The sequence below is a fragment of the Schistocerca americana genome, chromosome 1, assembly GCF_021461395.2.
Source record: "Schistocerca americana isolate TAMUIC-IGC-003095 chromosome 1, iqSchAmer2.1, whole genome shotgun sequence".
NCBI lineage: Eukaryota > Metazoa > Arthropoda > Insecta > Orthoptera > Acrididae > Schistocerca > Schistocerca americana.
In genome coordinates this window covers 708199806-708214807 of record NC_060119.1, presented here as the reverse complement: position 1 = coordinate 708214807, position 15002 = coordinate 708199806, and the positions used below count along the sequence as shown (strand labels likewise).

At 38.0% G+C, this 15002-nt stretch overlaps 1 protein-coding gene across 6 annotated transcripts in view; it reads left to right on the top strand.

Annotated features, from left to right (window-relative positions):
• Positions 1 to 15002, top strand: part of LOC124609918 (sex determination protein fruitless-like) — a 458799-nt gene that overhangs the window by 244362 nt on the left and 199435 nt on the right. Inside the window, exon 5 of one of the 6 annotated variants that reach the window (XM_047140114.1) lies at positions 3919 to 4350. The exons of 4 other annotated variants lie outside the window; for them this stretch is intronic. In XM_047140114.1, the coding sequence (XP_046996070.1) occupies positions 3919 to 4247 (329 nt within the window). In that variant the 3' untranslated portion in view covers positions 4248 to 4350. Of the gene's footprint in view, positions 1 to 719; positions 1048 to 3918; positions 4351 to 15002 lie in introns of those variants that run through there. One more of the 6 variants, XM_047140119.1, reaches the window with a different exon arrangement.

Genomic DNA, 15002 nt, shown 5'->3' with positions numbered 1-15002 from the left:
TATATAAGTTTACCATTGTACATAAATTTAATTTCTTACTTTTACATGTAAATATTGGTTACTTTGTTTTTACACACAGTTTCTGGAATGTACAAAAACAATAATAAGTGGGTTGTGACCCTTTGGCCTGAAGTAAACATATTAATCTTTTGCTGTGATTAATATTGTCAGTGTTTAAATCATATCAGGATAATTAGGAAAAACATTGAAAGTGTGTAAATGTAGTATTGTGTGTTGGTAGGTATTCTAACACAATTTTGCAGTGAGCATAGATAGCTTTCCTTATCCCCTAACTGTTATGAGAAATGAACAATAGCTGGCTCTTAGAAACTTGCCGCCTCTCCTTTCTTCTCACCTTTGCACCCTACTTCTCTCTCCCTATCTCTCACCTCCCCCCCCCCCCCCCCTCTCTCTCTCTCTCTCTCTCTCTCTCTCTCTCTCTCTCTCTCTCTCTCTCTCTCTCCCTCCCCCCCTCCCTCCCTCCCTCCCTCCCTCTCTCTCTCTCTCTCTCTCTCTCTCTCTCTCTCTCTCTCTCTCACACACACACACACACACACACACACACACACACACACATTTATTGCTTATACAAGATAAAAGCAAAAATATACACTTAAAAAAATACATTCATTAGAACAATCAAATGTGTTGTAGATCTTGATAGCATTTGAGGACTTTTAAAGATAATGTATCACAGTGGTACCTCCTTTCTTTTGCAGGAATGTCTTTTCCAGATGCTGAGAATGGAATTAAAACATTTGGTTCTATATTTCATAGACTGCAGAATGGTTTGTCACTGTGTACTGTATGTGGAAAAATTGTTTCAAACTTGAGAAACCACTACTTAAAACACAGGCCTGAAAGGCATCAGTGCCCCATTTGCTTTGCAACTACTACAAGAGCAGATAATTTACGTCGTCATATACGAATGAAACATTCTGATGAGTCGTGCAGTAATATGGTATAGACAAGTAACTGATCAGTACTGCGAAAGTAATATGAAACAGCATTGCTCATTAAACAATGGCTACTTCATTGCATTGCATTGGAGGTGTGTGTGTGTGTGTGTGTGTGTGTGTGTGTGTGTGTGAGAGAGAGAGAGAGAGATAGATAGAGAGGGGGGGGGGGGGGGACATACACACGCATGACGATCTGGAGGGACCATTTGTTTGATGTAGGACACGATAATATCTGATATATTTATTGAATATCAGCATCACATCATACCAATCCCATTACCTGTTTCCTTGATTTATTGCATAGCTTTCAGCTAATGGTTAACAGTCATATATACTACTGTAATAGACAGTCAAAATTATTATGAAAATTAGACAAGTTCAGGGGATGTTAGAGGCTTCTGTTCAGCTGCGCATCATAACATCAAACTTTTCTGATTGTACTAATGTGGAATGTAATTAGTGCCTTTATAACATTAAACTTACGGTCTTTTTTCTCATGATTTGTAATGTTGGCATTATGAGATAAATTAAAACTTTGTAATTTCTCTTGTAAGTACACAATAATATCCAAAGATCACAAAGATTGTTAAGCAGTTTAGTGATGTTTTCAGTTTATATGATTCTGATGTAATGTCATGCTCAAATAAATGTAACTGTATTATAAGTGAGCTGACTCCATCCAAATAAGCTTCATAAAAAAGTCATGGCAAGAAAAGTCCATAGGAAATTGTGCATTTAACAGTTACATGCGTGAATTAAATATATTGGAAGCTGTAATAGCTGTGGGCCTATAAAGATGTACCTTATTGACTTGCTATACCCTCATTAGCCATGTATGAGCCATCTTCCTTGATAGTTTTTCTCTTATTGTTTGGAACAAATTACTCACATTCTTTTAAAAAATCAACTGTGTAAGAGAGAACTTTAAAAAGGACAGAAATTATAGGTACCGTAGTCTGAAAGCCACTCAGATAACAGACGTATATAAATTGGTTCTTACAAAAACAAAATGTGTTATAATCTGCTGTTTATTATGATATGCTTTGAATTGTACTCAGAATACAGGAGGAGGAGTGGGGGGGAGTTGGAAACAGTCTGACCATTTCTGTAGATAATGATATGAAGAAATGAAAGCTTGGCCAAAAGCTAAAATTTATAATTTTGTTGTACAATAATCAGTGAATAGTTCATTGTTTATGTATGTGAGACAATTTGTTATTAACCTTGGATGGATAAAGAGACGGATGGGAATGTTGCTGGCACATGACATTCTAGAAGAAAACACTACTATCTCTATAGGAATTCAAATATCTTGTTCATTATAAGGAGGAATATTAGCAAGAAGAGTATTTTCTGTCTTGCAAAATTAAGAAATTTTATTACGTTTCACCCCATATAATAAAAGGAAAAGAGAGTGAGTTGGAAGTAATGTTTCTTTCCCAACTGACAAAATTCATGTAAGAGGTATTGCATTTGGAAAGGGCAGGGGGGGGGGGGGGGTGAGATGGAATCCTGGAATCCAGTCTGTTGTGGAATAACAATATAAATCATGTATATCATGATGAGTGTTTAGTTTTTTCTTACAGAGATTCCAACAATATGGCTGAAGCATTGTGGTCGCATGTTTGTGACAGAAGTGTTAACACTAGACTGTGGACATGCTAAAAATAGTTTCACTAGTTTACAAAACCACTGCTGACAAATGCTAAAACAAGTCTTTTAGTTTAGCCAAAACCAGTTCATATTTCTTTTTTGGCAGAATGCTGAATCCTAACCTAAAATTTATTTTGTGGTTGTTATATGTAACAAAAGTGCTAATTTTTCCATTGGTGGTACACTTGTTATTATATCTTACTTTTTCTCATTGGTTTGACCTGTTGGTCTGTGACTGCCATGTTTTATTTATTCCCTGATACTGTAGTTACAAAATAGTAACAAGAGATTCATTTTTGGGTGTGTAACTCAAGATCTTCCACAAAAATCTTTTTGTGCACTGGTATTCTAGTGCTGCACCATCATTGCATTAAAAAAATCACATCAGAAAAAATGTTGTTTCCAGTTGATGGTAGCAAACAAATTATATAAATTTAACATCCACACCTCCCATCATTTGTTAAGAAGGAGCTACAGTGAAAATCCTTCACAGAAATACTAATTCAGATGTTGCAATCGAAGTTCTTGTGAATAACATACTGTATTAGCTTGCTGGCACAAAGGTAATAATGGACACCAAAGTGGCACAATGCTGCACAGTCAATTTCATCTCTGTCTCTAAAATGTCTAGTCTGCAGCCTTCTCTATATATTACACTTCACACTTAACAGTGCATTGTGTTAAAAGCAAAGTGACATGTTATGTAAACTGCCATATGGAAAAGTCTTCTCTTTTTGCTGAATAGAACAGCTCAAAATTCACAGTCATGAATATTTGGCTGGACTTTCTTGATAAAAATATTGCTATCCATTTAATTAATGTGTGATAATTATATGACATATGACTTGATAGCTTCAGTTTGTCTTCTGAAGTACTGAAAATGCACTGTAACCCGAGTGTGCTTACTTATTTCAGAAGTAGATTATAAATTATTTGTTGTAAAAGGACTACATTTAAAGTCACCCATTGTTATTATTGTCATCATGATTTTCATTATTAATATAGAAATTTGACTCATATTCCAACTAGAGGCTACAACTTTGCATTTGTAGGTAACATCTGTTGCTTCCATTTTTACACTAAGAGAAGAACTAACTTTTCCAAAAAGTACACTTCATTGGTTTTATTTACATTAAGCAAGTATTCTACATGTTTAGATTATTTTGATATAGAGAAGTTTTGCAATGTATGATCATATCAGAAGTGTTATTTGAATTTACAGCAGCATTTTCTACAGCTGTGAAACTTGGTATGTTATCCACTTTATATGTGGCTGTTTAAGTAGTTCCTCATCTCTCTGTTCCAGCAAAACGGGAACATAAGAAAGATTCAGGATTCAAGGATGTGCAGTCGGATCCAAGTTACGAGTACATGTATTATAGACTTCCTAATAACCCATCTCTCTATATGTGTCGTTTCTGTGGCAAAACTGTGAGCAATAGGTGGCATCATTTGAGGAGTCATAAGCCTCAAAACCTCAAATGCCCATTGTGCCATCAAATATTCACCAGGAAAGACAATATGAAAGCACATCTCAAATGGAAGCACAATGCAGATGCAATGTCGCTGTGTCATATAACCAAGTCCCTTTACACTCAGCCAGTAGCAAATACTTTTACTAATGATGTATCATAATCTTTTTGTACTCTTTGAAAGTACACTATATGTGTATAGTGAGACTGAAGTAAATTTCAGTGTCTTAATGTAGACTGAGAAAATATTAATATTGTGAGTGATTAAAACACCATTAATCATACGTCTTCAGTTTTTGTTTTTTAGTAGTTTGTACTTATACTTAGACAGATTGTCTGTATGTAAAATGCACTGTCATCCATTAAATATCCATTGAGCCCAAATCTCATCTCAGCATGAGTGATAGACATATTTTCTAGAAAAGGCGATAACAAAGAGAATAACCATGTTGATGTTAATGATGAAATCATTCTCATAAGCTTGCTTGACTAAAGAGTGTAATTGAAATATTACAATTTCTTTTTTTAACTATCAGAACTTTGTATGTATAGGCATCATGTTCTCCAGCCTTTTTTTCAATAAAAATTTAGTTATGTTGTTTGATATCAAAATACTTTTGTGGCATCTTCTTGATTTAGGTTCTTAAACATAATGTACAGGTTCAGCATTAAGTGAGTCCACATTTTTTTGGCCTTGAGGACCATGGAAAAGTATAGAAAGATTTGTAGTAAACATTTCCTGGGACATACTCAAATCCATCTCAAAAAGAAATTTTCAGCAGTTCAAAAATCTAAAGTTTGGCAGTCATTGATCTATTTGTAGCAAGAATCAGCAAGCAGGGTGACCTTTTAATAGGCATATGTGCAGCCAGACTGAAAAATGAACCAGCGTGTAAATGTATCTTGATACAGTTATAAACCACTTTTTCAGTATCGTAATAAAATTAATTATGTGTTTTAGATTCTTTGATATTTTCTCAAGTATCAATTGGCTGTGACACACATTGCAGTTAACTGATGATAAATCTGCAAGAGCTGCTTTGTGCATTATTATGTGCTAAAAACAGACATTGATATTATTCAGTTCCAGGAATGGTAGCATGCATGAAAATACACAATGAAAATAGTATATCATTGTCACCAAAGCTTATATTTCCATCATTGAAGAGATTGTACATAAAGACTCTGTGGAAAGCTGGAAAGCTGGAAAGCTGTAGCTTTTCTGTAGTTCATATGTTGTTCTGTACTTACTCTGCATGAGCATGTAAAGTGCACTCAAAGCTGTCTTGTATCAAAGATTTTCATTTGTGGTCTGAAACATGGTTGGCCCAAATCCTAAGTGGCAGAGCCACCAAACAAATGATTTTTTTCTAGATCATTTACAGCAGCACATGGTTTATCTGTGTTCTTAGTCATTTTTAAAATTAGTGATCATACAGTAAAAAAATGTATTATAAAGAGATATAGTCATGAAAATTTGTCAGTATTTATACCATGTGGAGAAGTAGTCTTTATAGATGAACATAAGTGCTTTGATGTTGTTGACATAGAAATGTGCTGATTACTGAGAAACTGGTGGTGTTCAATCATTGAAGCTGGATGAAAGAAAAGCATTCATCTCATGTGGCTGTTATCTATCACAACCAATGTGTAACTTATTAACGAGAAGTTGGGCTTGAACACTGCAGTGGTCTTATTAGAGGTGGATACCTTCTTCTGACTTTTGAACTGCTTTACCCATCCAGGTCTATAGAGACCCAGGTTTTAACTTGGACTCTCAATGAAGGTGCAAATTGGCATATTTTGTCCACATTAATGACTTACTGCCAGAGGTGAGAGGTGCGATAAGTGATTGAATAAGCGATAGGTATTGACTGGATCTGAACACTAGGCATTTAGACTGGTACCATGATGATTTTAATTGAACACTATGCACACTCTTATAAGGCATGACATAGTCATGATTGTGAGGTACATGACCTCAATTTGCATTTCAAAAGTTATTTGTCTTCATAAAAAATTTATACAAAGATGCCCTATTTTAATTGGTCAGGCAATCTTCTTCGTATAATTTAACCCTCATTATGGAGAGAAACTTGGCTAGTAGAACCATATACTGTGTTGTTAAAACTTACCTCAGTATGTGCAAATATTATATTTGATGAGTTATTCATTGTGATGAGGTTTTAAGGATGTGAAGATGTTTCTCTGATCAGTCATAACCAGCAATGCCTACATATGTTTGTGATCAAGATAAATAAATTTTATTTATAAATCTTGCAGTGTTTAGCAAACAGAAATTGTGGTATGCCACTCAGCCCTGCAGTATATACAGCATTCCTTCCTCCTCCCACTGGCACATCAAATCTTGCATGATTGGTTTCAGTCACTGCCATCAGTAATGATTTGTCAAATAAGCGATAGCTTTAATTTCATGTTATATTTTCCTAAAGTTGAAAACTGAGCTCTTGATGTAAATTTTGTCACAACCTCAAAAACTTTCATAAGTATAAGAATAACATAAATCATTGGTCAGTAGCAAAATATTGCAATAGGTAACTGATAAATCAAAATGTATGGAATAACGGAGTACCTTGTTATTTCAGAAAAATCTGTACATTATGTGAAATAGTGCAAAATGTAAACAATTCATACAAAACAGGTAATCTACCTGTATTATCTTTTGGAGAATTGTGTTATGAGAACCATTTATCATTAATTCAGTGTGGATGGCAAAGGAAGTTTTTAATAATGCCATAAGTAAGAGATTGTTTCTGTGAATTTTTGAATTATTTAGCCTTGTGGAATTATGCAGCTTTCATTGACAATGGTTTCTTTACATTATTCAATTTATTTCTCATCAGTCAGTAGTCCTCTTCAAATGAAAAGTTTATGACATCTGTTGTTCAATAGCTTGCTTCCCCATTTGGATATCAATTCAAGGGGATACCGATGGCTTTTGTGGATTCCTGTGATAAACTTAAGCACAACTATTTTAGAAACAAAATTACTTTGGAATCAGGTTTTTAAATTTTTGGCTAAGAATATTGCAGGTTGTTCTCAAGCACACAATGCTGAATTAGGATATTTTTGTACAAGGAAATGTTTTGATGCTGCGACTCAGTTGTAGGTTGGTTCCATTAATATCGGTAGCTTGTAACTGCTGAGGATGGTACATAATCCATAAGACTACACTACCTGACAAAAAGTGAAGCACTTGGAAGGGAGGGGGAAACAAAATGAAACTTCATGGGTTGAGAGGGTTTGTGATGCTATTTCAGTGATTACAAAATCAAGCCAGATTTACAAAGAACTTGGAAGTTTGAGCTCACATACTTGCCAATGGTGGTCATTCAGGACAGTGCAGAACTGTGATTCATCAGTGAACATAATGCAATGCCATTCATCAGCAGTCCATGCTTCCCAGTCACGGCACCTCTCCAAATGGAGCTGTTTGTGTTGTGGTGTTGATGACAGCCTATGTGTGGTAATTCCCTACTCCAGGAGCTGCTAGTCTCTGATCAGTGATGCAGTATCCCACAGAATGTTTCAGGAAGTCCATTACTCGTTCTCAGATGGGCAGTGAAAATTTGAAGAGGCTAGATATGCTGGTTGGACAATAAGTTGGTCCACTGTTGTGGTGGTCAGATGTGGTCTACTAGAACCTTGATGACCAGTCACATGCAAGTACCCAACAAATCTGGACACTGCACAATTTGAATACCCAGCCACATTTAGACACAAAATGAGGGTGCTTTAAAACTCTGTCAGGTGCTGCTAACACTATCTCATGCAAGTATCCTGCACTTCCATGTCCTTCATGGTGATCACTCAACATCTGACGCTGCTCATGCCTCTTATATATCCTAGCAGGCCTGGTAACAACTCTAAACATGAACAACACCCATGTACTCAAATGGCCATTCTACATGTCAAGTGAATTGCAGCTCAAATCATTTACATACCTGCTGATAGTGTGTATGTGTACAAAGTTATATTGACATCTCACCATGTCTTCAGTGTGCTTTACCTTTTTTTTTTGTAAGAATGTTTTGAATTGCTTCAATTTATCATCACATTTTACGTATTCAACATGAGTAACCCAGAAATTTGTAGTTCTTCAATGTAGTATTGGTGCATAGCTGACAAAGACAAATATTTTGATTCCACACTAGTGGCGTACCTGGGAATGTACCCTTAGTGATAGTTGCTTTCCTGGGGCTCGAGTCCCAGACCGCACCGAAGAGTGGCAAGTTGCGCAGTCTGGCAGTGCCCAGTGTGTTATTAACATTGTTCTCCAGAAAGAAAGTCTCAAACTGCTGTATCAGAATCACATGTTTAAGTTTGCTACTGGAGCAAGCATCATAATTGCAAATACAGCAGCATCTGTTTCCTGGACCAATGTCCTCAGGGTCTTGCACACTTCTGCTTGTTCCCCTCAGCCTCTTAATGTAATGTTTGTTTTTCCTCCAAGCCTTGCCTATGTCCCACCTTCAATAGAACTCCTTTTTGGGGCTTCCATTGAAGCCTTCCACACAAATTAAAGAAAGTTTCTGTTATGTCTGACATGACAACTTTCAGTTAGGTGACTCCAACCTCAGCTTTTATGTAGTTGAAGAATGGGAGCAGTACTTTTTGATCGTATCTGTTTGATTTGAGGAAAACACAAGGCAGCCCGTATCTCATATTATCCAACACCAGTAGTATCGTCAGCTCAAAATCGTAATTATTGAGTCCTTGTGTCCCATCTATAGAAATGCAGTCATTCCCATATGTCTTTAGAATCTTCCCAGAATATTGTTGATTATAATTGACACAAAATCTGCGCTTTTCAGCTCCAGGTGTGGCTCCTTAACTGTGTCCTGCAATTTATAAAATAATACACCTTCATTAACTTTATGCATGCACGCCTCTACACTGCTAGCTTCATTGTGATGCTGAACTGTTGTAGAGCACAGGTTATAGCAACACTTAGTGATATATAAGTCTTGCCTCATTATTCTTCCAATTTGAGAGTTGGTAGTCTTGTACTTGATCTAGTATAGTGTGGAAATGGATTTGATTCGCAATATCCGCAGCTGTACTTTCATTTTCTGTTTCATTGAGTCCCAGCTGACTTAAATTTTGTGTGATCGACATGAGTAGACACAAATTTGGTGTGGCATGATTCGTGTGTGGCCTGACTGACTTTTATTTTTGCTGGACCTTTAACTGTTGCCTTGTAATTTGAGAAGTTTAATGTCTTTACTTTTAGACACAAAATTTCCTGACCAATGACATGCATAATAGTGTCTTATACTGTTGTCAGCAGCAGAATGTGGGCTGTGATATTTTACAAACATCCCCTGTGTAGACGTCTCAGTTTCTACTTTCCATTTTCTAAAAGAATCAAATGTTGAGAAGTGCAGCTCTTTTGCCTTTACTTGTGTATGGTGTCCCAATCTTAAGTCCTCGAAATTATTATGCTCAGTCACAATTTCATAATTATGTCATTGCTCACTGTATTGATCTCACTGATGTCATTTAAAACTGTATTCTTAATTAAAATTCTTACCACAGATTTGATAGCTGTACACAAAAGATTTCTGTTGCTTCAGACATGGCGCGATATCATTAAGTTTCTCTGGGTGAACCTTTGAAACATGTTCCCAAATACTGCGCAATCAACTGAAATGATATGTTAATGATGAATGGATGACACCAACAAACACAATAACCACCAACGAATGCAACAATGGAAAGCTACTGACACATCTTTTTCCACTCGCTACAAGCACAAGCAACTGCAAATATATGAAGACAAAAGCTTTAAACCACTGAAATACCCTATTCAACCTGCATGTCCAGTGGAGTCCTGGAGCAGGTAGCATTCATAGCAGCCAGGATTGCCACATTGCTTTGTAAACAATAGCAATTTGGCTCTTCCCACTAGTGTTTGGTGTGGGACCTCAGGATGGCATCTGTCGCTAATGTCTACTCACTTGGGGTGGTAACTTGGGAGCTGAGTTATATTTGTTTTTAATATATATCCAAGGGATCAAATCTGCTACAATATAATGAAGATTTATAATATTCTTGTTTTGATGCCTGTTTACAGACAGGCGCAATGTTAGGTGAAAACTGGTGTTACAGGCACAATCCACAGATTTTGTTCTTTCTGTCATCTACTGCAGTATAATTACCGAAGAACATATGCAAGTCACATATTCAATTAATTTGTGTTGCTAGTTAGAGGATGAAAATTCTGCCTCCAATATTATTCTGACATTTTGATGGATGGGGTAAATAACAACATATGACTTATTTCACATTCGTTTTCTCGATGAACTAGATTTACTTAGATCTGTAGCTGCAAGAAAAGAATAGTCAGTTCATGTCATTAGTGCTGAGTGACAATGTGAATGTATGTTTCCTGTCTTGTAAATGATGATAGTTGCCACATTAAAAAAATTAAGGAATAATTAATCAACATAGAATGGAGTGTATCTTGCTTGTTGCAAATGAAGTGATGAAACTGTAACAGATATACAAATATTGTTTGAAGATACCAAAAAGTGGTAGAAAAGTGCTTTGAGATAAATAGTTTTGGTTAAAGAACAATTGTTAATAAAATAAAATTAGAAGTACCTTTGCAGTTTGTCTGTATCTGAGGGAGAAGCTACTTGACCAAATAGTCCAGATCATGAAAACTGACAACAACTTGGAGAGCTGTGTGCTGGTCCCACGCCCCTCCATACTGCATCCAATGACACTATTGACAGGGAATGACACAGTGCTCAGGCAGTACCGCTGGGCCCGCGATGCCTGTGGAAGGAGTTTACATCTACATTGCCTGTAAAGGCCACAGAATAAGTTTAAGAGATATATAGGAAAAAATGTTGCAGGCTAAATTTACAAGCCCGAAGCACAAAGTCTAAGATAGTATAATTTAAAGAACACCCAAGTTTCTGGTCATTCTTTTCTCATAATGACATTTCCCCCCTGAATGTAGAGAAAACAAAATAACTTCAGACTGATTTTCACATTCATTTATAAATTGTCTTGTTAATCCACAGACAGATCACAGATCATTTAATAACCTTACATGCAAGTAATCTTTTTTCATGTAAATCTCATTGCATCTGATAATATGACTCTTTTTACATTTTATGTCCTATTTTGCAGCCAATAAAAATTCAGCTGTTGTCAGTGCAGTGTTTGACAATGTAGAGGTATAATTAACTCAATATGTGGTTGTTGATTTTAAATTATCTTATAATGTCTTATGGGCAAAGGCCTCTCTTATAGCTTCTTCTTTCTTAAATACTCACTTTAAGATGAAGTACCAGGTAGCAGATAGCCAGATAAAAAGTAGTGTGTCTACTTAACAAAACATTTGAATACATATTCATTTTCAGATCACGTAGTCTAAGTAAGATGTTTGTGCAGAAGACACAACTTCTTTTTATAAAGTAGTAATTTAATTACATGCGTAAAATGTAATTTTAGGAGTACTTGGCCATGATATTACATAGAATAAATGTGGCCCAACTTGAACACACTCATGTATTTAATAACTTACAAACTGCGGCAGTGTAGTGGCAGCTATCATTTAGTCAAGTATATTGCATGTAATTTAAATCCACTCTTTGGTATTGTAAGTTCTCCGATAGTTCTACTTCATGAAGAGAGAAATCTATTTTTACTAAGGCTTTTGACCTTTCACAGAACTCACGATGAATCAAACAGCAGCTACTTTGTCAACTCATGGATCAGACACTACAGCCAGGTGATTTTGCTCAGTCAGGAGATTTTTGGTCCAGAAACTTTCCACAGCTGCTTCTCTAATTGCACCCATCTCCCCTGCACTGTTGAAATTGAAACTGAAGTTTATCATTGACTAATCAAGGTAGAATAAGCTTATCTTCGCTCACCCCAGGCTCAGTTATAGCTATGAAATTGCACATGTGGACTTATGATTAAGAACACACTAAATGAGCCACGATTACAGAATGGTGAATTGATACAAATTCAGAATGGTCGTACCTACACAGTTCTGTAGTTGTTAGCATGTAGGCACAGTTCACAGGAGATGGCAGTCTCTTCACTCCCCTACAGTCAACACAAGCTGCATCACGGTGAACAGGCAGCATGACGACATTACTCTGATAGGAATTTCCTGGAAGTTGGCAGGAACTGACCTCGAACAGAACTGCCCTCCAGAGCTCTAGCAACATTACTTCAGGACAGAGGTGCAATGGTGGCATGTCAAAACTAAAGGAAACATGGCTTCTTCCTACCATCTCATTGGTACCTTATGATACCACTTTGCTGGGCAGATTCTTTGTGGTGGCCAATGCTTCTTACTCTGCTCGTGATAAGTGATGACACTGTATGCTTCCCTGCCAAACATCCACCCCAGTGTTGTTTATGAAGATGGGACATGATGGCAGAGGGGAGGATGGAGCATCAATGCACTTTCGGTCGTAAGTGCTGTAACTTCAGTCAGCGCTGAGCACCTATTCACACCCCGTGATCAACCATGCACGTTGGCTAGAAACACTAATCGGGAAACCCACAATGGGATGCATGTTGGCGACTGTAGGTGTAGAGGCAGATGATGTGACTGGCAGGCCACTGGACATGATGTCTGGTCCCTCTGGGGTGTTCAACCGGGTGACCCTGTTGCTGGCTGCATCATGGGCTGCCAGCACAACTGCGGTGATGGCAGTGGTGCCAGGTCGACTTCCATGAGCATCTCCCACTGTGGAGAAGACCGTGCTGCCAGAGGTGACGTCTGTGACTGTGACAGTGGCTGCTACATGCCCTGCCTGCATGCTGAATTTGTGAACAAAAAGGGGACGGTAGAATCTCCTGAGTGGATGGATTGGCCGAAGCTGGTTCTGATGCCGCCTGAGCAACCCTATCGGACCATCGATGATGTAGGTGGAACAGGACAACACGTCAGACACCACATCTTGTTCCCATCTGTGACCCCGCCAAACACATCAGAGATCATTGTTTACTGAGGCCAAAACTGTGACTTGAAGAAGGAAAATAAGTGTCTGCAGCAGATGTTGAAAATGGAGCTGAATCCTATGTCATTGACCATACAGAAGTCTCAACTGATGACTTCGCATCTTTGGGCAGGGAGTGATACGATGACAGAAAAATTTTCAAAGCCAGGTTCCCATATGTGGATGGCTCACAACTTGTCCATCTGTGATTTGGATGTTCTTACGAGGTGTTTGGCTTCAGCATTTGACTGACATGCTGAATGCCATTGTCTGCACAAAACTGTTCAAACTCTTGATACATGAACTGAACCCCATTATCTGACACTATCACCTGAGGTAAGCCTTCAGTGCACAAGATCGACTGATGTGGTAGATTTCATTGGAACGTTGAAAGGAAACTTGCTGCATGCATCGACAACCGCTAGCCAACATATATTCCAGTATGGCCCAGCGAAACCTGTGCACATGCATTGTCAAGGTCCGTCAGGATGTGGCCAGTCAAAGTATCACTCTTGTGGAGTGGACTGATACTCTGCACACACTGCACACTGTGAAGTCATGTCCTCTGTTTGCACATTCATTCCTTGCTATGTACAATGGCGCCTTGTCTACTGCTTGGTGTGGACAACACCCCTATGTCCTTGGTGTAACAACTGAAGAACTTCCTGCCGGAGGTACTGAAGTACAATGATGCTTGCATTGTGATTCTCAGTGTGCATCAGGAGGACACCCATCAGTACAGGGATGTACTAATAAAGTATTAGTAAAAAGTGACTGCAGTAGTATAAAATTGTTCCACATAATGTTATAATACAGTCAAAGACCTCAAACAACATCCATATAGCATGGGTAAATTTAAATGACAGGAGTCCTTGGAAGAATCAAACTCAGCATCAGAGCCAGTAGGGAGCTTTGACAGGAGGTCAACACTGGAGTGTTTGGTAATGGACTGATAAGCTAACTGGACAAGAGAAGGGCCCACCATTGCAATTTCTGTGCTGTATGGCTGGGACAGACTGGGAGGATCCAAACAGAGCCATCAGTGGTCTGTGGTCCATAACTAGATAAAAATGGCTGCTGTACAGGTACTGATGGAAGTGCATGATCCCATAAATGATAGCCAACGCCTTCTTTTTAAGTTGTCCATAGATGTGTTGGGTCTTGTAAATGCCTTTGACACAAATGCAATTGGGCTGTCATTGGAGCTCACTCGGAGTGACAACACCACACCAGTGCCACAAGGTGAGGCATCTACTTCAAGAAAGACAGGCTTCCTGGGATCAAAGTGGACCAAGCACCAATCACTTAGTAGTGCATCTTTCAGCTGCTGGAAAGTGGTCTGACAACCAGCTGACCATATGAATGGAACACCCTTGCGCTGCAGCCAATTTAAAGGTTCCATGATCTGAGCAGCATTCAGGATAAAACAGGTGTAATAGGTTGGCTTCCCTGTTACAAACTGCAATTCTGATACATTTGTTGGCGCAGGCAATTCGCAAATGGTCACTAAGTGCGACTGTGTCAGATGGATGCCGTGTGCATTAATCACGTGACAAGATACTCAATTTCATTGAGAAAGAAGGAACACTTAGAACAGTTGCACATCAGTCTTGATTTGGACAACACTTGAAACAATGCTTCTGAAAGTGTTCTGCTGGTTTATGACCAGAGACAATTGGTTCATCCAAATAGTTAGAACAAGAAGATACTTGTGACATAAGTTGCTCAAAGTGCCCGTGGAAAATAGATGGAGTGGAAACGCTACTGGATGGTAACTGCTGAAACTTGAATAATCCTTCATGTGTGTTGATCACAAAATCCTTCCTTGGCTTTTCTTCTATAGGCTCTTGCAGGTAGGCCTCCTGAGGATGAGTTTTTGAAAAGAAATGACCCTGACCTAATTTGTCCATCAGATCATCAGG